This window comes from Syngnathus leptorhynchus, chromosome 5 (assembly GCF_054491065.1).
Source record: "Syngnathus leptorhynchus isolate UIUO chromosome 5, UIUO_Slep, whole genome shotgun sequence".
Classification (NCBI taxonomy): Eukaryota; Metazoa; Chordata; class Actinopteri; order Syngnathiformes; family Syngnathidae; genus Syngnathus; species Syngnathus leptorhynchus.
This window is the reverse complement of record NC_141199.1, coordinates 3,237,501-3,262,171: the sequence shown is the minus strand read 5'-3', so window position 1 is coordinate 3,262,171 and position 24,671 is coordinate 3,237,501. Positions and strand designations below refer to the sequence as shown.

Sequence of the window (24,671 nt, the reverse complement as noted above, 5' to 3'; positions counted from 1 at the left end):
AAATAAATAAACAATAAATAAATAAATAGACAAATAAGAGCAGCAAAATGGAGCAAGCGTGCTAATAGCAGACAGACAGATCATAGCGCAAAAGAACAGGACGTCATGCAGCCGAGGGTGGAGGGGGGAGGGAATTAAGGATCCGGACAGCCTGGAGTATGAAGCTGTTGGTGAGTCTGGTGGTGCGGGAACGCAGGCTCCTGTACCTCTTCCCAGAGAGCAGAAAATCAAACAAAGAGTGAGCGGGGTGACTCACATCACACACAATCGGGTGAGATGGGAGGTGTAAATGTCCTTCAGGGAGGGGAGTGAAGCACCAATGATCTTACTAGCCGTGTTCACTATGCGCTGCAAGGCCTTCATGTTGTATTCAGTGCAGCTACCACCCCACACAGCGATACAACTGGAGAGGACGCTCTCAATGGTGCCACGGTAGAATGTGGTCACGATGGCAGGAGGAGCACTTGCTCGCCTGAGTTTCCGTAGAAAGAACAGGCGGCGCTGAGCTTTCTTTGCCAGCGACGCAGTGTTGGTGGTCCAGGAGAGGTCCTCACTGATGTGCACCCCCAGGAATCTGGTGCTGCTCACTCTCTCCACCACAGCACCATCGATGGTCAGCGGCAGGTGTCGGGTGTGACCCTTCCGGAACTCAACAACAATCTCCTTGGTCTTGCTGATGTTCAGCAGGAGGTTGCTGCACCACGTGGCCAGAAGGTCGACCTCCGACCTGTATTGAGTCTCGTCGCCCCCGGTGATGAGACCCACCAGAGTCATGTCATTGGCATATTTCAGCACGCGGTTGCTGCTGTAGTTTGCAGTGCAGTCATGCGTCAGCAGGGTGAAGAGCAGCGGACTGAGTAGCAGCCTTGGGGGGCCCCCGTGCTCAGCGTGATGCTGCCGGAGACATTGTCGCCAACACGTACTACCTGTCCAGTAGCCAGTTGCAAAGGTAGCTACTGAGGCCTAGCTTGTCGAGTTTGCAGATGAGACGGTGTGGAACAATGGTGTTGAATGCAGAACAGAGGAATTATCCAAGATGGCACCGCGTACGGCAGCCTCGGTGGGTCGCTCTCTGCTTCTTTGTCTTATTTTGTGTGTTTTCTGTGTTCTCTGCTGTCCATCCCGGATCACTTTTACTAGAGAAGCGCTGTTAAACATCGGACAGTCTTCTTCTGGTATTTTCTCTCCTGTCCTCTCCGATTCACAGTTTGCCGGAGATTTTAGCTGGAGCGGCGATGCTATACAAGCTAGCACGCCGACGACGGCGCGGAAAACGAGCCGGAGCCCTCGTTAAGCTGAGGCAGAAAGGGTTCCTCTCTGCCCTAGCATCAATTCATCTGGCGAATGTTCGCTCCCTGGCGAACAAGATGGACGAACTGCTGCTCCTCACTTCGAGGCACACTGATTTCAGCAGATCCGCCGCGCTGTGTTTCGTTGAAACGTGGCTTAACGAACGCACCCCCCACCACGCCGTGGAGTTAGCTGGGTTTCGGCTAATGTGGGCAGATCGCAGCGCGGACCTCACCGGAAAATCAAAGGGAGGTGGACTCTGTTTCTACATTAATGAACGTTGGTTTACTGACGTCACAGTGTTGAAAGAGTCTTGCAGCCCTCTCCTAGAAACACTCTTCATAAACTGCCGACCGTTCTATTCGCCACGGGAGTTCTCCTCGATCGTCATGGCGGCTGTTTACATTCCACCACACGCGCAGATGCTGGCCGACCAGGTGACAGACATGGAGAAACTTCTACCAAATTCACTAATCATTGTTTTTGGGTGATCTCAACAGGGCGAATCTCGCACACGAACTCCCCAGATACAGACAGCACATTATGTGTCCCACCAGAGGGGCACAGACACTGGACCACTGCTAAATTAATTAAGGATGCATACCACTCTGTGGTTCGTGCAGCTTTAGGACTCTCGAACCACTGTCTAGTTCATCTGGTCCCGGCCTACAGGCAGAAACTAAAAACTTCTTAGCCTGTAGTGAGGACTGTGAGGAAGTGGACAGTGGAGTCATGGCAGGACCTCCAAGCCTGCTTTGACTGCACAGATTGGGGAGTTTTCAAAGCTGCAACTTCAGACCTGCATGAACTCACTGACACTGTCACATCATACATCTGTTTTTGTGAGGATCTGTGTGTGCAGACTAAGACTTTCTGCACGTACAACAACGACAAACCTTGGTTTACACCGAACCTCAGGAGGCTGCGCAAAGCCAAGGAGGAGGCCTACAGGAGCGGCGACCGGGACCTGTTCAAGCAGACCAGAAACACACTGAACCGAGAGGTCAGGAGAGCAAGGAGGTGTTACAGGGAGAGCCTGGAGAGACAACTCTCTGCCAATCCTGATCCCTCAACAGTGTGGAAAGGTCTGCAGAGCATCACGGGCTTCAAGAAACTACCTGTGGAGAGCCCAAGGCTTGCTAACCAGCTGAACAGGTTCTACTGCAGGTTTGATCGGTCCTCCCACACAACAGGATCTCCTGCAGCACAATCAACATACTCCCCTCCCCTCACAACCGCTCTGTCCACACCTCAATCACCTAATCTCTCTCTCGCAGAGGCCGTGCCCGCACTCCAGATCCATGAGGAGGAAGTGCGCCAGATGTTCCGGAGACAAAAGATCAGGAAGGCACCGGGGCCAGACGGCGTGTCACCCTCCTGCTTGAAAGTCTGTGCTGAGCAGCTGGCGGCCACCTTTGCACGGATCTTCAACCGCTCCCTGGAGCTGTGTGAGGTGCCCTGTGCTTCAAAAGCTCCACCATCGTTCCAATGGCCAAGAAGCCTACCATCACAGGATTGAATGACTACAGACCTGTCGCTCTGACATCTGTGGTCATGAAATCTTTCGAGAGGTTGGTGCTGAACCACCTGAAGCATGTCACAGGCCCCCTGCTTGACCCCCTCCAGTTTGCCTACCGGGCAAACAGGTCGGTGGATGATGCGGTCAACATGGGACTGCACTACATCCTGCACCACCTGGACACCCCAGGAACGTACGCCAGGATCCTGTTTGTGGATTTCAGCTCGGCGTTTAACACCATCGCTCCTGACATCCTCCAACAGAGGCTCATCCACCTCACGGTGCCTGCCTCCACCTGTCAGTGGATCACCAGCTTCCTGACCAACAGGAGACAGCGTGTGAGGCTGGGGAGCATCACATCTGCTACCAGGACCAGGGGTGCGTCCTCTCCCCACTGCTCTTCTCTCTCTACACCAATGATTTCTCCTCAGGTGACTCTCCTGTGAAGCTCCTGAAGTATGCAGACGACACGACTCTCATCGGACTGATCCAGGACGGTGATGAGACTGCGTACAGACAGGAGGTGGAGCGGCTGGTCCACTGGTGCAGCCAAAATCACCTGGAGCTGAACCCGCTCAAGACCGTGGAGATGACAGTGGATTTCAGGTGAGATCCTTCACCACTTTCACCCCTCACTATCCGCAGTAATACCATACTCTCCTCAGACACCTTCAAGTTCCTGGGTACCACAATCTCACGGGACCTGAAATGGACCGGCCACATAGACTCTGTCCGGAAGAAGGCCCAGCAGAGGCTGTACTTCCTGAGACTGCTCAAGAAGTTCAACCTGCCGCGGGAGCTGCTGAAGACCTTCTACACTGCCATCATCCAGTCTGTCCTCTGCACCTCCATCACTGTCTGGTTTGGATCGGCCTCCAAACAAGACAAGCACAGACTGCAACGGACAATCAGGACTGCAGAAAAGATCATTGGAATCAACCTCCCATCTATCCAAGATTTGTACCTGTCCAGGACTAGGAGACGCACAAGCAACATCTCTACAGACCCTTCTCACCCAAGTCACAGTCTGTTTGAACTACTCCCTTCCGGACGGCGTTATAGAGCTCTGTACGCCAAAACCAGCAGACACAGAAACACCTTCTTTCCCCAGGCTGTTGCTCTGATGAACTCACACCACTCTTAGAGTCTCAGAGTCCTTGCTGAGCAATAACATCCTGCTCTCCACACCTTTTTGGATTGTCTACACTGTTTGCACTATGTGTCTTCTCTGCATCCATTGCAGCCTGGTCACCCTGGAAGTGGGACCCTCCTATCTGTGGTGTCTTCTAAAGGTTTCTCACTTCCCCTAGTCGGAGATTTGAGTTTTTCCTTGCCCTCTTGGGAGTTTAAGATCAGGGGATGGCTGAGAATATTGTCATTTGTCATTTTCACATGTCCTGAGTGTTGTTAGTCACTTAAATGTTGAACAGAGACTGTGATGTAACTAAGTCAAATTCCTTGTTTGGCACGCTCAAACACGGCGAATAAATTCTTCTTGAATCTTGAACTGAAATCCACAAACAACAATCTCACATACGAATCTCTGTTCTCCAGTTGGGTGAGGGCAGAGTGGAGGGGAGGGCAGATGGCATCCTCAGAGGACCGTTTGGCTCGGTACGCAAACTGGAAGGGGTCTATGGTGGGCGGGAGAACGGACCTGAAGTGCGCCAAGACAAGCCGCTCAAAGCACTTCATGATGATGGGTGTCAGTGCCACAGGGCGGTAGTCATTGAAGCAGGAAGGAGCAGGTTTCTTCAGCGCAGGTATGATGGTGGCAGCCTTGAAACATGACGGGACGATGGCCTGCTGCAGGGAAATGTTAAAGATGTACGTGAAGACATCCATCAGGTCCTCAGCGCAGTACTTCAGCGCTCGACCCGGGATGTTGTCCGGGCCCGCCGCCTTACGGGTGTTGATAGCAGCAAGCGCCCTCCTCACGCTAACGGCAGAGAGGCACAGGCATAGTGAAGAAATAGAAGACCACAGGCGCAGTTCTAGTTAAGGCCCGGAGTGGCAGGCAAAGAAAAATATCAGATATGCAGAGGCGAAGGATGGTGAGAACAGTCAAAGTCAAGTCAAGTCAAGTCAAGTTTTTATATAGCCCTAAATCACAAGCAGTCTCAAAGGGCTCTGTCCTCTGCATTTAACCCATCCCCATGTGATTTTGATCCATCCCCTGGGGGAGAGGGGAGCAGTGAGCAGCAGCAGCGCCGCGCTCGGGAATCGTTTTTGGTGATCTAACCCCCCAATTCCAACCCTTAATGCTGAGTGCCAAGCAGGGAGGCAATGGGTTCCATTTTTATAGTCTTTGGTATGACCCGGCCGGGGTTTGAACCCACAACCTTCCAGTCTCAGGGCGGACACTCTACTACTAGGCCACTGAGCTGGTAAGTCAACCCACAGAGCAGCTCCAAAGACCTATAACATGATCTTCATGCAGATGGCGACACTGTGCATCGTTCAACTATTCAGTACATTTTGTACAAGATGCTGTATCGGAAAATGACATGACCAGACATGAACCAGCAACAACAGGCTACAAGATACGGTATGGTAACGTGACACAAACGAGGAGCTGAGAACGGGCCTGACGTAACATTCAGAGTTATTTAAGTAAGTATTACATAAATAACACATTTATAAAACCATCTGTGTCACTCCAATTCATTAAATCCATCGATCATGGTTTATGTAAACAATGCCACGTATGCGCGGTATTATTTAACAAAACAAGAGTTCAACGAGCCAACAACTACTGAACTTCGAGCCACGGCGGTGGAAGAGAGCTCCATAGAATAGGAGCGGGCGTGCGTAAAAGCCATGTCCGAGCCCCATCCACCGTCCCCGGACAGCCACCCGGCCGAGCGCCGGCCCCCGACTTCCATCCACGGAGGTGAAAGAAAGCTCCGTAGAGTGTGACCGGGGGTGCGTAAAAGCCATAATAGTTTTTTAAACCTGTGTCACTCCAAATCATTAAATCCTTCAAATTCTTTGTGCTCCGTGTCACTTACAAACAAAGCCGCTAATGATGCCGGTGGTACGCGGAGCCCTTCGTCATCTCCGTCATCCCGTGATCAAATCCTTTGCCCTTTATGTAAACAACCGTTGCGCGGCACGGGTGACGTCACTTGCAGTTCAAATGACAGTAATCCCTTGCTACATCACGGTTCGTTTTTCGCGGTTTCACTACATCGCGGATTTTTGAATTTTTAAAATTTGTGAAAAAAATCACATATAAATCGCTCCTGAGTATAAGTTGCCACCCCCCACCCAAACTATGACAAAAAACGCGACTTATAGGTAATTACGGTAATGCAGAAGCCACAAACAGAGTCGCTTGAGGTATGCTAAAGCACATTTGGACAAGCCAGCTTCATTTTGGAATAAGGTGCTGTGGACTGATGAAACTAAAATTTAGTTTTTTGGACATAACAAGAGGTGGTAAATACCTTCAACCAGAATCCAGACTCTCATTGGAAGCTATAGGAAATGTTTAGAGGCTGTTATTTCTGCAAAAGGAGGATCTACTAAATATTGATGTCATTTGTCTATTGAGGTGTCCAAATGTATGCACCTGCCTACTTTTGTTTAGGTAATGATTGCACACTTTCTGTAAATCATATAAACTTCATTTCACCTCTCAAATATCACTGTTTTTGACTGCCATATGAAAATGATCAGGGGTGCCAAAACCTTTGCATACTGTGTGTGTGTGTGTGTGTGTGTGTATATATATATATATATATAGCAAAGTTAGGCAATATCATCATGATATCATTTCCATGCCCCATTTAAAAATGATTGCAGGACACATGTTTGTGTGTAATGCTCAAAATAATTAAATTGGCAATGAAATGATCTAACACGTGTAGGTTTAATGAAATGCAAAGATTTCTTTTCGAAAAGTACATATAATGCCATTTTGTTTAGTTTTGTTTCATTTTATTTTTGTTTCGTTTTCAAATAACATTATTTTGTTTCATTTCAGTTGCTAACATGAATTGGACCGGTGAGCATCGCGCTTTCATTGTGGAAATGTTTATCAAGAATTAATCTGTAACTGCAACAAAACTAGCGTTCCGTTTGCGCTTCAGACTTGGTAGACATGATCCCGTACCTGCTCGAAACATGATCTTGTTATGAGTTACAAACTTCAGAGCCAGTGGATCAGCATTGAAAAGAAAATCAACCAGCTGGCTTCGCACCGCCAGAACCCCAGAAATTTTGGTAAGTCCAAAATAACATTATTCGGAAACGAAACAAAAATGAAATGAAATAAAACGGCATTATATTATTTATTAATTTTAGCTGGTGCGGTTTATAATCAGGTGCGGCTTGTAGTCCAGAAATTACGGTACCGTAGGCTAAAGATGCGGGATTTTAGTTGTGGTGAGATGTTTGCATCTTTTATTTCTTTTCCGCCTTCCATATATTCTACTCCCCTATATTTATTACTGCTATCCTTCCTGTCTGCTCAATTTTTTGTCTTGTGACTTTGTCTCGTGGTCTTGATATTCAGCATCTAACATTACGCCTTAATCCCACAGGTTCACTGCTGTACACTTCCCTCTACTCTCTACTCTTTCATCTCTCCTTCCATTAGGAGGTGTTGATTGATCAACATAGGCACAGTGCTGACAGGTTGCACCCATGCTGTGCTGTGGTCCACAATGACATCAACTACTCGACTCACTACAAAAAAGGCAAAGGTGTGTGTGTTTGTGTGCGCATTGATGTGCATGCATGCGTGTGTGTTTGTGCGTGTGTGTACGTGTGGCGAGCATGTGTGTGGGAAAGATAGATGAGGAATTAAAGCAATGTTCAAAGAGAGAAAAACTCTCCAGCTGTGTTAAGTGCTGGCAGTGCAGTTTTCTCTGCACTCTGAGTACATGTTTTTATATGTGAGTGCATTTGACCTTGGTCTCAAAGTCCCAATCTAAAAATCTCAATTCTGATGCACACACAGTGAATTGGGTGACAAGGTGTTGAAAGCCCCTCAGGACAAGTGATGTGAGAGGGATGAATAGGAACATGATGGATGAGGTGACAGAGAGAGGCAGCATATACACTAGGAGTACTCAAATATAAACCGTGAAGGGCCGGAAAGGGTGATAATTTGGCAATATGCCAATCGAAGTGTAATTTTTAGTAAAAAAAACAAGTATTACAAATTAAATGTCATTTACATTTCTACATAAATTAAAATATCTCATTGAGGAAAACAAGATATGACTCCTGTCATGAATACGTATAAAACAAACATTTGAAGGGGTAAAGAACATTACTTTTATACAAATACACACCAAATTAATAAATGCTTAAAACGCCAAAATTATACAAATTGAGATATTCCCTCACATAGACTTTGGGATTGTCTCTACAAGCTGTCTGTGTATCATTTGCATGGAGACAAGCGGCAGTATAGATGTGCTGACACAACTGAAACACAAATAAAGAAAAAACATTTTTCAATTTGGTCCGCTCAAGCCTCATATAGGCAATTAATTGGCTGGTCCACTGTGCACTGATGTCACTTGCAGTTCAAATTACAGTAATTCCTTGATACACCGCAGTTTGTTTATCGCGGTTTCACTACATCGCGGATTTTTTAATTTTGAAAATTTGTGAAAAAAAAACTATGACAAAAGACGCAACTTATAGTCCGAAAAATACGGTACATTTGATTTTCAGCACATTATGAGGCTGCATTTTATTCACAGTACAGAGCACATAAGAAACAACAGTGGTCATGGCCTTATTTAAGATGTAAATCAATTAAATACTTGGACCCTCCATTGTTAAAGTTAAAGTCCCAATGATCATCGTCACACACACATCTGGGTGTGGGTGAAATTTGTCCTCTGCATTTAACCCAGGGGTGTCCAAACTTTTTGCAAGGAGGGCCAGATTTGATAAAGTGAAGGGGCCCGGGGGCCAGGAGTTTTTTTGGACATTTTTTTAACTACAATTTCATCCAAATAAACACTGTTATAAAACAAATTTCATTCTCTCAATTGTCTCTATTTTTTAAATGACAAAATAACCAAATATATGCCACTCAGGCAGATGTGAACAACTCTAAAAACACAAATTCTGCCTTTCATTCATATCTGAAGAGTCCGATAACATTGAACAAACTGTATGAAATACCTTAAATTTACATGAGTTTAAAATTATTTTCACCTCATGAACATTTTAAACAGGAGTTATAAGTAATACATAAAATACGATAACATTGAACAAACTGTATGAAATGCCTTAAATTTACATGAGTTTAAAATTATTTTCGCCTCATGAACATTTCACGCAAGGTTCACGCAGCCGGTTCGCGCATACCCTTTTTACAACGGGTTTATTTCCGCATTTGACTTGCGCATGCTCCGCATAGCAGGACAGCTGGAGTCATGTTCTCGCTGTGAAATCACGCCGGGTCGCGCGAGATTACATTTCTGCGGCATAAATATAAAATAGCTTTGGTACGTGTGTATTAAAGCGCTGGTCAACAATGGCGGCGGGCCACATACTAAAGATTTTATCACAGAGGCTGCGGGCCTGATGAAATTTGACCACGGGCCGCAATTGGCCCGCGGGCCGGACTTTGGACATGTCTGATTTAACCCATCCCCATGTGATTTTGATCCATCCACTGTGGGAGAGGGGAGCAGTGAGCAGCAGCGGTGCCGCGCCCGGGAATCATTTGGTGATTTAACCCCCCAATTCCAACCCTTAATGCTGAGTGCCAAGCAGGGAGGCAATGGGTTCCATTTTTATAGTTTGAACCCACAACCTTCCAGTCTCAGGGGGGACACTCTACTACTAGGCCACTTGGGGGGGTTCTATTCACTTTATGACCAAAGCACTGACTCTCAATAATACAAGCTCTTGACCAGAACAAGCAAGGCAGTAGAATAGGTGATGAATAAGACAATCACAAGCAGACCTAAAAGAATCTTAGTTCGTAGGCGCCTAACGATTTATCTATTTATAATACATGTATTGATGTGTCAGCCCTGTGATCCAGCTGTATCGATCTGCGCTGAACTAGTACAGTGATGCAGGCCACACATCGAAACAACATAATTTTTATGCTATTGATTGACTGAATTGCTGTAAATGTAAGTTTGAACGTTATTTTGAGAATTTTTCTATCGTGCACGACATCTCCAGTCGGCACCTAGGATTTATTTCAAGCACATAATATGGATCATGGAGGTGAGAAAAAGGAAATTTTTAACCCCAAACAATGTGTTTGTTTTGTGTAGAAAGATTTGGGATTTTACAAGAAAGGGGAGCATCTTGACTGTTGTATAGACTTTGCAAATGCTGAGTGAAATATAATGGAAACACGACAATTTGTCGACAAATCTCAACCAGAGCCAAGACAACATAAACGGCAATGTTACAAGAGTCAAATCTACAAAATATATGTGAACCTGCTGCTTTGTTGTATCTTGTTAGGGCAGCAGTGTTGATTTACTATGAGAGATCATGTGACAGTTACACATTACAGTATAGGTGCCTGAAAAATAGATCCAGTCCAGTCAATCACATCAAAATTTCTCACTTGATTTTTCTTCCAATTAAATTAACCACTGACCTTTCAGTCCATCCATCCATCCATCCATCCATCCATCCATCCATCCATCCATCCATCCATCCATCCATCCATCCATCCATCCATCCATCCATCTTCTTCCGCTTATCCGGGGTCGGATCGCGGCGACAGCAGCTTTAGGAGGGACTCCCAGACCTCCCTCTCCCCAGCCACTTCATCCAGCTCATCCCAGGGGATCCCAAGGCGTTCCCAGGCCAGCCGAGAGACAGTCTCTCCAGCTCGTCCTGGGTCGTCCCCGGGGTCTCCTACCAGTGGGACATGCCCAGAACACCTCCCCAGGGAGGCGTCCAGGAGGCATCCTGATGAGATGCCCGAGCCACCTCATCTGGCTCCTCTCAACGAGGAGGAGCAGCGGCTCTACTCAGAGTCTCTCCCGGATGACCGAGCTTGTCACCCTATTTCTAAGGGAGAGCCCGGACACCCTGCGGAGAAAACTCATTTCGGCCGCTTGTATCCTGGATCTCGTTCTTTCGGTCACGACCCATAGCTTGTGACCATACGTGAGGGTAGGAGCGTAAATCGACCGGTAAATCGAGAGCTTTGCCATTTGGCTCAGCTCTCTCTTCACCACGACGGACCGGTACAGAGTCCGCATTACTGCCAACGCTGCACCTATCCGCCTGTCGATCTCGCGCTCCATCCTGCTCTCACTCGTAAACAAGACCCCAAGATACTTGAACTCCTCCACTTGGGGCAGGATCTCATCCCTGATCCGGAGAGGGCATTCCACCCTTTTCCGACCGAAGACCATGGACTCAGATTTGGAGGTGCTGACCCTCATCCCAACCGCTTCACACTGCGAACCGCTCCAGTGAAAGCTGGAGATCACGGACTGAAGAAGCCAACAGCACCACGTCATCTGCAAAAAGCAGTGACGCGATGCTGAGGTCCCCAAACCGGACCCCCTGAACGCCTCGGCTGCGCCTAGAAATTCTGTCCATAAAAATTATGAACAAAATCTGTGACAAAGGGTAGCCTTGGCGGAGTCCAACCCTCACTGGGAACGAATCCGACTTACTGCCGGAAATGCAGACCAAACTCTGGCATCGGTGATACAGGGACCGAACCGCCCTTATCAATTGGCTCGGCACCCCGTACTCCCGAAGCACCCTCCAGAGAACCTCCCGAGGGACACGGTCGAACGCCTTCTCCAAGTCCACAAAACACATGTGGACTGGTTGGGCGAACTCCCATGCACCCTCGAGGATCCTGCCGAGGGTGTAGAGCTGGTCCACTGTTCCACGGCCAGGACGAAAGCCACACTGCTCCTCCTGAATCCGAGGCTCAACCTCCCGACGGATCCTCCTCTCCTGAATAGACCTTACCAGGGAGGCTGAGGAGTGTGATTCCCCTGTAATTGGAACACACCCTCCGGTCCCCCTTCTTAAAGAGGGGAACCACCACCCCAGTCTACTAATCCAGAGGCACCGTCCCCGATGCCCACGCAATGCTGTAGAGGCGTGTCAGCCATGACAGCCCCAAAACATCCAGAGCCTTTAAGAACTCCGGACGGATCTCATCCACCCCCGGGGCCTTGCCACCGAGGAGTTTTTTAACTACCTCAGTGACTTTGACCTCCGAGATTGGAGAGTCCGCCTCAGAGTCCTCAGGCCCTGCTTCCACAATGGAAGGCGTGTCGGTGGAATTGAGGAAGTTTTCGAGGTATTCCCCCCACCGACTCACGACATCCCGAGTTGAGGTCAGCAGCACACCATCTCCACTGTAAACAGTGTTGACCGTGCACTGCTTCCCCCTCCTGAGACGCCGGATGGTGGACCAGAATTTCCTCGAAGCCGTCCGGAAGTCATTCTCCATGGCCTCGCCAAACTCCTCCTACGCCCGGGTTTTTGCCTCAGCAACCGCCGAAGCCGTGTTCCGCTTGGCCATCCGGTACCTGTCAGCAGCCTCCGGAGTCCCGCAGGCCAAAACGGGACTCCTTCTTCAGCTTGACGGCATCCCTTACCGCCGGTGTACACCAGCGGGTTCGGGGATTGCCGCCACGACAGGCACCAACAACCTTACGGCCACAGCTCCGGTCGGCTGCCTCAACAATGGAGGCGCGGAACAAGGTCCACTCGGACTCAATGTCCCCCGCCTCCCCCGGGACGTGGGAAAAGCTCTGCCGGAGGTGGGAGTTGAAGCTCTTCCTGACAGGGGATTCTGCCAGACGTTCCCAGCAGACCCTCACAGAGCGTTTGGGTCTGCCAGGTCGGACCGGCATCTTCCCCCACCATCGGAGCCAACCCACCACCAGGTGGTGATCAGTTGACAGCTCCGCCCCTCTCTTCACCCGAGTGTCCAAAACATGCGGCCGCAAATCCAATGACACGACTACAAGGTCGATCAACGAAATGCGGCCTAGGGTGTCCTGGTGCCAAGTGCACACATGGACACCCTTATGGTTGAACATGGTGTTCATTATAGAAAATCCGTGTCGAGCACAGAAGTCCAATAATAGAACACAGCTCGGGTTCAGATCGGGGGGGCCGGTCCTCCCAATCACGCCCTTCCAGGTCTCACTGTCATTGCCCACGTGAGCATTGAAGTCACCCAGTAGAACGATGGAGTCCCCAGAAGGAGCGCTCTCCAGCACTTCCTCCAGGGACTCTAAGAAGGGTGGGTACTCTGAACTGCCGTTCGGTGCATAGACACAAACAACAGTCAGGACCCGTCCCCCCACCCGAAGGCGGAGGGAGGCTACCCTCTCACTCACCGGGGTGAACCCCTATGTGCTGGCGCCCAGCCGGGGGGCAATCTTCCAGAGTGGAAGAGAGTCCAGCCCCTCTCGAGAGGGCTTGTACCAGAGCCCAAACTATGTGTGGAGGCAAGTCCGACTATGTCTAGTCGGAACCTTTCTGCCTCACACACCAGCTCGGGCTCCTTTCCAGCCAGAGAGGTGACATTCCATGTCCATAGAGCCAGCCTCTGCAGCCGGGGATCAAACCGCCAAGCTCACTATGCACCCGACCCCTTTGGCCCCTCCTATAGGTGGTGAGCTCATTGGAAGGGGGACCCACGTCTTCTTTTCGGGTTATGCCCGACCGGACCCCATGAGCGAAGGCCCGGCCATCAGGCGCTCGCCTTTGAGCCCCACCTCCAGGCTTGGCTCCAGAAGGGGCCCCAGTGACCCGCGTCCGGGCGAGGGAAAACGACATCCATATATTTTTTTCGTCGTAAGGGGTCTTCTGAGCCGTGCTTTGTCTGGCCCCTCACCTAGGACCCTTTTGCCATGGGTGACCCTACCAGGGGCATGAAGCCCCAGACAACATGGCTCCTAGGATGATAGGGGCACGCAAACCCCTCCACCACGATAAGGTGACGACTCAGGGAGGGGTGACCTTTCAGTCTTACGGTGGAAAACAATGGAGTCTACATTGGGCTCATCAGCTCATTACAGTGATGGGCACACTCATTCAAAGAAGGGACAGAATACATGTACAGTAGTTATTACAGTGAGCTGAACACAAACCTGTTGTCTCCATTAGTGTGGTAGGACATTCTGTGATGTTCCATAGGCAACAACGGCATTACAATGAAACGGTTATCACACCCTACCTATCCCGGGTCTTTTTTTTGGGGTCTTCCTTTTTTTTTAGTATCACCTGCATTGTCTGCAGGAATGAAGTTTAACCATTATGCAATGAAATGGTAGAATTATATCATGGACACCGAGTATTCACTTCTAACCAGTGGATTGTTGTTTCTCTAAGGAGGATAAGTGGTATAGAAAATTTACATTTTTGACAGAATTCTAAATAACTGAAACTGCTGGATCAAAAACAAATCAATATGGGATAACATTTTTACAAAACAAGCACTTTTAACTAATATTGCTAAATTGATTGCACACATATGTACATATCTAAGCGCACGAACGCACGCACGCACATGCGCACACACATGCGCACACACATGCGCACACACATGCGCACACACATGCGCACACACACACACACACACACACACACACACACACACACACACACACAGACAAACGCGCACACACTCCCCACACTGTTTCAATACCTCTCCTACGCTTCGTTGATTAAAGCCTGTGCAAAAACAATCAGTTTGACAACCGCTAGGATTAAAAAAAAATTCAACTGTAATTAAATTTATCCTCTTATTACTGCATGCTAGATTAAACAGTTAATGATATTGAGTTTGGACTGTAGAAAGTAATTTAAGTTATTGTCACACAACATGTTGCCACTAAAATACAAACGAACTCTAAAAACAGTCAAGCAATAAGGATTATTTGCTTTTTTAAATTAATTGATAATTCTTGTGACCATGACATTGAATTGTAGGCGGCTAGGTGGCGCATTGGGTAGCACGTCCGCCTCACAGTTAGAAGGGTGTGGGATCGATTCCGCCCTCCCTGTGTGGAGTTTGCATGTTCTCCCCTGGCCCGCGTGGGTTTTCTCCGGGCACTCCGGTTTCCTCCCACATCTCAAAAACATACTTGGTAGGCCGATTGAGCACTCCAAATTGTCCCTAGGTGTGAATGTGAGTGCAAACGTTTTTTTGTCTCTGTGTGCCCTGTGATTGGCTGGCAACCGGTTCAGGGTGTCCCCCGCCTACTGCACGATGACGGCTAGGATAGGCTCCAGCACGCCCGCGACCCCCGTGGGGACAAAGCGGTTCAGAAAATGGATGGATATATTCTCGTATTTTCCGGACCAAAAGGCTCACCGGATTATAAGGCGCACCTTCAATGAACGGCCTATTTTAAAACTTTGCCCATATATAAGGCGCACCGTATTATAAAGTGCATAAAATAGAAGCTATACTGCAACAAACTGCGGTTGACTAGGGTTGCGATATGCATCCACTAGCCAATAACCAATGGGCCCTCTGTAAAGAATCGCATTTCTCAAACTATCCTATAAAATGATCAGAACTGACTAAATTTCGATCTAACACCTTGGTACTGCTTACTTATGTTTCCCTTCCATATCGATCCATAAATGTACTCGAAACATTAACAGAGCAGCCAATTTTGACGTGAAATAGCCTCGTGCGTATAGCAGCTATTACTATAGCATTAGCCACCCGCAAACTCCCTTGAGCCTCAGCAAAGTGTAAACAGTCGCGTTTCTCAAACAAGGGCTTAAAAATTATCAGAACTGACTAAAGTTCGATCTAACACCTTGGTACTGCTTACCTATGTTTCCCTTCCGTATCGATCCGTAAATGTACTCGAAACATTAACAGAGCAGCCTATTTTGACATGAAATAGCATTGTGCGTATAGCAGCTATCACTATAGCATCAGCCACCCGCAAACTCCCATGAGCCTCAGCTCGCAGAATCCCATGAGCCTCAGCAAAGTGTAAACAATCGCGTTTCTCAAACGAGGGCTTAAAAAATGATCAGAATTGACTAAAGTTCGATCTAACACCTTGGTACTGCTTACCTATGTTTCACTTCCGTATCGATCCGTAAATGTACTCGAAACATTAACAGAGCAGCCTATTTTGACATGAAATAGCCTCGTGCGTATAGCAGCTATTACTATCGCATTAGCCACCCGCAAACCCCCATGAGCCTCAGCCCGCAGACTCCCATGAGCCTCAGCAAAGTGTAAACAATCGCGTTTCTCAAACGAGGGCTTAAAAAATGATCAGAATTGACTAAAGTTCGATCTAACACCTTGGTACTGCTTACCTATGTTTCACTTCCGTATCGATCCGTAAATGTACTCGAAACATTAACAGAGCAGCCTATTTTGACATGAAATAGCCTCGTGCGTATAGCAGCTATTACTATCGCATTAGCCACCCGCAAACCCCCATGAGCCTCAGCCCGCAGACTCCCATGAGCCTCAGCAAAGTGTAAACAATCGCGTTTCTCAAACGAGGGCTAAAAAAATTATCGGAACTGACTAAACAACAAAGCATCCTATTTTGACATAAAATAGCCTCACAGGTACAACAGTTATTTATTCAGTGACGCCCCCTGACCACGGTTGCCGTAATGCTGGTAAGCGATGTGACCTTGTAATTTACTAGTTGTACTAAAACGTCCTGAAAATTTTGGCAGAGCACTGTGTACAACCAGTATGGATCAACAAATTCATAAATTGATCCATAAATAAGGCGCACCGGACTATAAGGCGAACTGCCGGCTTTTGAGAAAATTTTAGGCGCGCCTTATAGTCCGGAAAATACGGTACATGAATTACCCCACAAAAAGAAACAGACCACATACAGGCAGCTAAGTAGGCAAAGGAGTGAATGACACAATGATGGGTACTGTGGTATCTCAGATAATTTGGAAAGGTTTCTGGTGCCTCGCTGTTAGTCATAACTATGATGTCTTCATAAATTGTTGCATTTTCCACATATACTTTCATCCCTGACCCTCCAATCCAAAATAACGTACCAAAAGACTGAACCACTGCTGCCTTAAATGCATGTGAATAAATTTATTTACTGTATGTAAATGTAGAGTCTGCACTATATGTGATGATTCATGTCCAGTGTTGATTCTAATCCAGCCTCCTACCGTTTTGTACATCTAAAATATGATGTTTATCGAGAGTCCATCCTCCAATGTTGGAAGCATCCATCTCGTAGCCTTGTAGAATGGCCGTTCTCTTCTCCCACAGGATCAGGTCCAGGCAAGACTCATATTCGAACCCCACCGACACTAAGGGACAAAGCGAGTTCATGGTCAATTAATTATTCAACTGCTTTGTGGACCTGTGCTCCCCCCAAATAAATACAGTAATCCCTCGCTACATCGCGGTTTGTTTATTGCGGTTTCACTACATCGTGGATTTTTTTTCTAAATCAAAAAAAAATTCAAATTCAAAATAAAACTTCTAGTTTGGAGAATAAGGCACGAAGGTTGCCTACACGCCAGCAGAAGGCAGGGAGTGTCCATACAATTGCAGTGCATACACTTGTACCTTTTTATAAAAAATGTTTATAATGATGAAACATATTTAGTGTTGTTCCTTGTTATAGAAAAATTGTTATAATAATAAAAGAGTTCTAAAAACATATTTACAGTATGTACACTTTTACCTTGTTATAAAAAAATATAATAATAATAAAAGCTGTTCTAAAAACATATTTACAGTATGTATTAAGAACTATCCATGTTGTGTTATTCAGTCGTGTTTTTTGATTTGAGGTAGAGTGCTTTATTTTGTAGGCCGTTTTCAGGCGATACCACTTCCTGTTTCACGTTCGTGTGCATACATGTTACAGTGGTACCGCAGTCATTGACGATGTAAGTGGGTCTAACCCTAACAAGAGAAATGAACAATCACATATGTCTAACCTTTAGGACAATGTAGTATTGCTCCAAATGTTGGTTTACATTCCTTAAAAGGTCAGTTTTCACGTGTTAGCACGATCATGAATTAGCATCTTTCCGCTAACTTGTTAGCCTGACCAGTACGTCTTGTTAACATGTTACACGCTCACGCGTTTAATATTTATATTTTCAATATTTATACAAACATTTCTGTGTTATTTACACTATTAATGTATTATTTGCATGTTTGAAACAATTATTTAATGTTCTAATAATAAAACATGCACTTAAATGGTTTCATACACATTTCTTGACACGCACAAAAAATGTCCAGATGAGCGGGTGACCCTACTTCGCGGATTTCACTTATTGCGGGTGTTTTTTGGAACCAATTATCCGCGACAAACGAGGGATTACTGTATTAGGACGATCCTGTCATTCAAAGAAAAGCAATCACTGGTTTAAAACCACAGAGAGAGGGTTTTGACCTCTATCTTTCTGCCTTATCAACTGACTCCCGCTGTTGCTTTTCTAAGGGTGCCCCCGATGACATACACACACACACACACGCACGGACACACGGACACACGGACACACACACACACACACACACACACACACACACACACACACACACACACACACACACACACACACACACTTACCAACTGCCTCTGATAGTCCATAAACACGTTGGCCATAAGCATCTGTCTTGTCCCAAATGAAGGTGTAAGAAAGATTTGGCTGAGCCGGGAACCATTTTTGGAAGAGACGTCCCACCACAGCCACCATCAAATGAACCTGAAGCAAATAAGAATTGTATCTTTCCCTTAACATATCTTCATGAATATATTTCATATCTCACCTTCATCAGGTTAAAAGGTATAGATGACTGTGTCATGGTGACTTTGAGGACTGATTTATAACCTGCAGCTCTTGAACTTAGGTAGATCAGGTTGAGATAACTGCCAGGGATTGCAGTGTCTTCTTGTAAAACCTGTGGATTAGAATACAATCCAAAACCACTATGATTGAATAGGACTAAAACATTTGAGTCAAACATTTGGGTAAAAAATTAATCAAGCCACAATTTGGGTGAATTTAACCAAACGTTCTAGTTTTCTTTGTACAAAACAACCCCCTTTTTTGTTTTTTGGGTTTGGTCAAATTGACCCAAATAGTGGATCATCATTTGGTCATTTTGACCCAAATTGGATTTTTTTGAACCCATCTGTTTTTAGAATGCAATTATCTTTATAGCCTTATTTTTATTGCTATCCTCTATTGGCAAATAATTTTGAAATCTACGTGTTTTCTGTACAGTTCAAGTATAAGGTTATCATGAAAGTGATTATGATGGGAGTGTATGATAAATACAAATACCTTCACCTATTTTGCACCCTAATTAGCTGGTGACCAGCCCAGGGTCTACCCTACTTCTTGCTCAGTTCGCTGGATAGGCTCAAGCTCACTCATGCAAAAAATGGATGCTGTGATGGATAGATGGACGGACCATCCATCCATTTTCGGAACCGCTTCGCCCCCAGCCATCATCGGGCAGCAGGCGGGGGACAACCTGAACCTGTTGCTAGCCAATCACAGGGCACACAGAGACGAACAACCATCCGCACTCGCACTCACACCTAGGGACAATTTGGAGTGCTCAATCCGTCTACCAAGCATGTTTTTGGGATGTGGGAGGAAACCGGGGTGCCTGGAGAAAACCCACGCGGGCTCGGGGAGAACATGGAAACTCCACACAGGGAGGGTGGAATCGATCCCGCACCCTACTAACTGTGAAGCAGACGTGCTACCCAGTGCACCACCATTAGATGGACGGACCATCATAATGTTAATCGGGCAGTCATTGGAGATGACTCAAAACTGGGAGAAAAATACTTGATGATCTACCACAGATTTAAAATAGTGAGATGCAGCCAAGTTTTGTTCATTTTGATTGAAAACACGGTCAAGTGTGTTGGTAATAAAATCTGGCTGCACTTGAAACATCCTTTCAAGTAATGTCTCCTAAACAGCGGGGAAGAGTCTTTGAAGACATGTTCACGTACATATTTTATCAGGTGTACCTGCAGGTGAAGGACAAGCAGGAGGGCTGCTTTGATTTAGATCATGACACACTCAGCATACCAGTCCCTACTTGACCTGTTGATGTTCACTGTGACTTTTTTTATTCATTAGTTTTAAATGTGCTATATTTTAATTGTATAGACACATGACTTCTATGATTTTGCCTTTTCAAGACAAAGGTATGCAACATGTTGAATATTTAGTGTGCATATGCGCATTTGCATATAGTATTAAAACTTTGAATGTGTGGGTTTTACTGAGTGCAAGACCAACAGCATAAGTTGAATGTGACCTAGTGTTCAACCAGAAGGAGGTGAGCACTTGGCAGCCACATAAAAAGGAAAGAACTGTGATGTCAATAGTGGGACACCTCAGAGTTGGTGGAATGTGGGGGATGATTTAAAAAAGCCAGTGGGAAAGGGAGGAACAATAAAAATGCTAATCTGCAAAAGCTCAACTGAAAGGGCTTTGGAATGGAGGGTCACTCTTTTGAATCACATACAAGGGTAAATTCCAAAATGTGTCTGCCACACATACTGAACATTACCAGAGAGAGAAGAGACAAGAGAAAGCAATTTTTCGACAACAGACAACCAGGAGCTTGATTTTTTTTTTTAAATCCTGTTCTTTTGGTTTGATCGATGAAATCAAGACAGATTATTCATTACCTAAGAACATTAAATCATTGTTTCAAACATCTAAATAATACATTAATAGTATAAATAAAATACAGAATATCTCGTATAAATATTGAAAATATAAATACGTGTGTGCATGTAACATGTTAAGAAGTACTGGGCAGGCTAATGAGTTAGTGGAAAGATGCTAATTTGCAATCTTGCTAACACGTGAAAGCGGACCTCTAAAGGAATGTAAAAGAACATTTGGAGCAATACTACATAGTCCTAAAGGTTAGACACGTGATCATTCATTTCTCTTGTTAGGGTTAGACCCACTTACATCGTCAATGACTGCGGTACCACTGTAACATGTATGCACACAAATGTGAAACAGGAAGTGGTATCGCCTGAAAACAGCCTACAAAATAAAGCAGTGTACCTCAAATCAAAAAACAAGACTGAATAACACAACATGGAGAGTTCTTAATACATACTGTAAATGCTTTTAGAACAGATTTTATTATTATATTTTTTATAACAAGATAAAAGTGGGCGGCTCAGTGTCGCACGGGTAGCACGTCCGCCTCACAGTTAGGAGGGTGCGGGTTTGATTCCACCTCCGGCCCTCCCTGTGTGGAGTTTGCATGTTCTCTCCGTGTCCGCGTGAGTTTTCTCCGGGCACTCCAGTTTCCTCCCACATCCCAAAAACATGCTTGGTAGGCCAATTGAAGACTCTAAATTGTCCCTAGGTATGGGTGCGAGTGCGGATGGTTGTTCGTCTCTGTGTGCCCTGCGATTGGCTGGCAACCGATTCAGGGTGTCCCCCGCCTGCTGCCCGATGACGGCTGGGATAGGCTCCAGCACGCCTGCAACCCCCGTGGGGACAAAGCGGTTCAGAAAATGGATGGATGGATGTATTTTTCTTTCATCCCACACCCCTCGTGAGAATTGGTGCATGACTAAAACGTGTGGACCTCATGGTCATCAAAGTTGTCCTTCCTTGATCTATTTTGATTCCATTTGTTAGATTTTTTTTATACTGCACTATTGCCTTTTCATCAGCCACACATTTATTGTCTATTGCAGATCCATTACATCTTCTTTAGACAGGCCTTATCACACCCTCCCCTCCCCAATACATTAATTTTTTTTTTTATTCTCGAAAAGTACATATAATGCCGTTTTGTTTTGTTTTGTTTCATTTCGTTTTTGTTTCGTTTTAGAATAATGTTATTCTGTTTTGTTTCACATGCTAAGATGAATTGGACCGGTGAGCATCGCGCTTTCATTGTGGAAACGTTTAGCAAGGATGAATCTGTAACTGCAACACAACGAGCGTTCCGTTTGCGCTTCAGACTTGGTAGACATGATCCCGTACCTGCTCGAAACACGATCTTGTTATGGGTTACTAACTCCGTAGCCAGTGGATCATTGAAACGAAAATCAACCGGCCCACATCGCACCGCCAGAACCCCAGAAGATGTGGCAGCGGTAAGACCAAAATAACATAATTCGAAAAGGAAACGAAAAGGAAATGAAACAAAAAAAGGCATTATATGTACTTTTCAAAAATAAAAATAAAACTTTTTTGTCTCTTTAATTTATTTGCATTTTATTAAACCTACAAATGTGTCAGATCATTTTGCCACACGCCGTAGCAGTTTGTATGTTATGCAAAAACAAAAGGTCTGTTAAATCTGTTTTTGTAATGAATACCTGTGGAAACGCTGGCAAAAACCATTTAGTCCCTCTAAAGAGAAGGAAATCAGTAATAATGCTGACCAAAAAAACAACACAGATAACAGATGTCTGCGGTGAATATATTTCATAATAAAAACATAACCTTGAGCTCCAAGCCATTTTTTTTCATTTCATTTCAAGTCAACACCATATGCTTAAAAAACAATAAATGTCATCCCATTTATGCACTATTGGGCATGCACGCATGATGGATGATGCTGATTTGTTGCTCTTCATTAACATTTAAATTTGATCACTTTAAAATGTCAGATTTGCGTGCAGAGAGAACGCGAGACAGCATCCTTGCCCCATATGTCCATCTAGCCTCCTATTTAGTATTTCTGACCTGGGTTTCTGGTATGATGGGGCCATCCTCAGGTGAACTTCTGTAGAACATTGACAGTGGGGGTGCGACAATGACAGGACTAGGTCTGACAAAACCACTCAGATCACAGCTGGGAATGTCATTCTCCTCCTGAAACAAATGTCAGTTAGATATTTCCATTATTAGTTGTCACTGACTATGCAGCAATAACAAGGCCTATATGAGGTGTCTCAGCAAAGGTCCAGGACTGGTGTCACAGTAACAACATTTAATTTCAGGATTTCAAATCCAAACTCCAAATTTTCCCATTTGAAGTAATCCCACAAGAGACTGACTAATGCTTGTTGCCAGCCTTCTCTGTCATACCTTAATGCAACAAAAATGCTGCCGATTAGGTCAATAAGAATAATACAGTTTATCCAACCACCTAGTTGTCGTGGCATTTACGTAAGTTAATTTATTGGACAACATTTTCTATTGAACTATCTCTTTTGTTTTTTTCAAATACAGTGGAGCCTTGGTTTTGGCTGTTCGAGAAGTGAATTGTTCGAATCCCGAATCATGTTTTCCCATTACAAATTATAGAAAAAAAATCAGTTACTAGCCGAAAAAAAAAAATCGCCTTTTTTAAGCATTTTTTTCATTTGTGCATTTTTGTCCGATCGCGCAACTGCAGCGCACCACCGAATGCGCAACTGTAGCGCGTCGCCGACCGCGCAACTGCACCACGCTGGTCGCATTATTGTGACAGAGCCGTCGCTGAAATGTAGAAAATATTTTTAAAGTCCTGATTCCTTTCCAAATTTTAAGAGGACCTCAGTGTGCAGGGAGCTTAATTTTGTCCGATCGCGCAACTGCAGCGCACCACCTAGCGCGCAACCGTAGCGCGATGCCGACCGCGCAACTACACCACGCTGGTCGCATTATTATGACAGATCCGTCGCTGAAATCTAGAAAATATTTTCAATGTCCTAATGTACTTTCCAACAGAGTGCAGGGAGCTTAATTTTGTCCCATCACGCAACCGCAGCGTGCTGGGCGCTCACTGTCACATTGCTTTAAGAGCCTCTTTTTTAGGATGGCTTTACTGCTCCCACTTGCTTCATTTGGAGGCATGGTTAGAGTTGATGCAATCCTCAGAGTAACGAGAATGTAACTAATGGAGTCAGTTGGCATACGGGTCCTCTCGGCTCATCTCGCGAGGTTCGACAAGTGAAATTTCGTCCGACATCCGAAGCAAAAAAATCTAAATTTTTTTGTTCGAATACTGATTTGTTCGAGAACCGGAACGTTTGAAAATCGAGGCTCCACGGTAGTAGGATTTTTTTTTTTTTTTTTCAAAAAGGCAGTGTACAGTGTAAATTGAGAGGATTGTTATAAAGCGTATTTTGTACTAGGGATGCATCTGTGCCTGAGCCAGTAATGAAAACATACATAGCTCACCTTCTTCATGGCCAGAGTGTCCATCACATAGAATACATTCCAAGGCACCCACACAGTTTGATACTGGGTCAAGAACGGTGCACGTTCGAAACGTAATGTCAGGGATGCTCCACCATTGGCCAGTAAATCGAACCTGCAGCATATAGGATATGAATGAAATTGAAATAAAAAAAACATTTGGACAATAGATGTCACTCGGCTGCGTCTGAAAATATAAAAAACTTGTTTAAAATCAAACTTGGCATATCCAACTGGGCAAATATAAATAGTTGCTGAGTGAAATCAAAACCATATTATCAGTCGCTTAAAAAAATAGTGACTGAAATTACTTGCATTTCACTGTTTATACTTTGCATACATTCTATTATAAAACCAAACATAATTTTGAGTGCATGACTGATTAAAATAATCTAATAGTTATATTTTTTCCTGAATTCATATGTAATTATTTTTTTAAAGGTCGTCCTGTGTGTTTTGAAATAAAACCACGAGCAAAAACTGTTAATCTCCTCCAGTTAGCATTGTTAACATATTAAAATCTTTGACTTAAAATCTTTTAAGCGTTTGCTACAATAGCTTCACAAATTTCTACTAAACAGTGTGCCAAAAATATAAATCAGTAAATCATAAAGCAGATTACAAGAATAATGCAAACATATATGTGACTTTATCGCTTAAATGTTCACGTTTCATGAAAAAATATGGAAACATGTGGACTGCATTTCTTGAGCATTGAACTTACAAAGACACAATACCAAATAAA

General features: G+C 45.3%; 1 protein-coding gene across 5 annotated transcripts in view; it reads right to left on the bottom strand.

The window, feature by feature from the left end:
* Positions 1 to 24,671, bottom strand: part of tenm3 (teneurin transmembrane protein 3) — a 329,857-nt gene that overhangs the window by 86,352 nt on the left and 218,834 nt on the right. For all 5 annotated transcript variants that reach the window (XM_085911853.1, XM_085911849.1, XM_085911850.1 and 2 more), the window contains 5 exons: positions 23,909 to 24,041; positions 22,487 to 22,615; positions 18,558 to 18,689; positions 18,358 to 18,493; positions 16,934 to 17,077 (listed from right to left, as the gene is read on the bottom strand). In XM_085911853.1, coding sequence (XP_085767979.1) covers positions 16,934 to 17,077; positions 18,358 to 18,493; positions 18,558 to 18,689; positions 22,487 to 22,615; positions 23,909 to 24,041 — 674 coding nt within the window. The remainder of the gene's footprint in view (positions 1 to 16,933; positions 17,078 to 18,357; positions 18,494 to 18,557; positions 18,690 to 22,486; positions 22,616 to 23,908; positions 24,042 to 24,671) is intronic.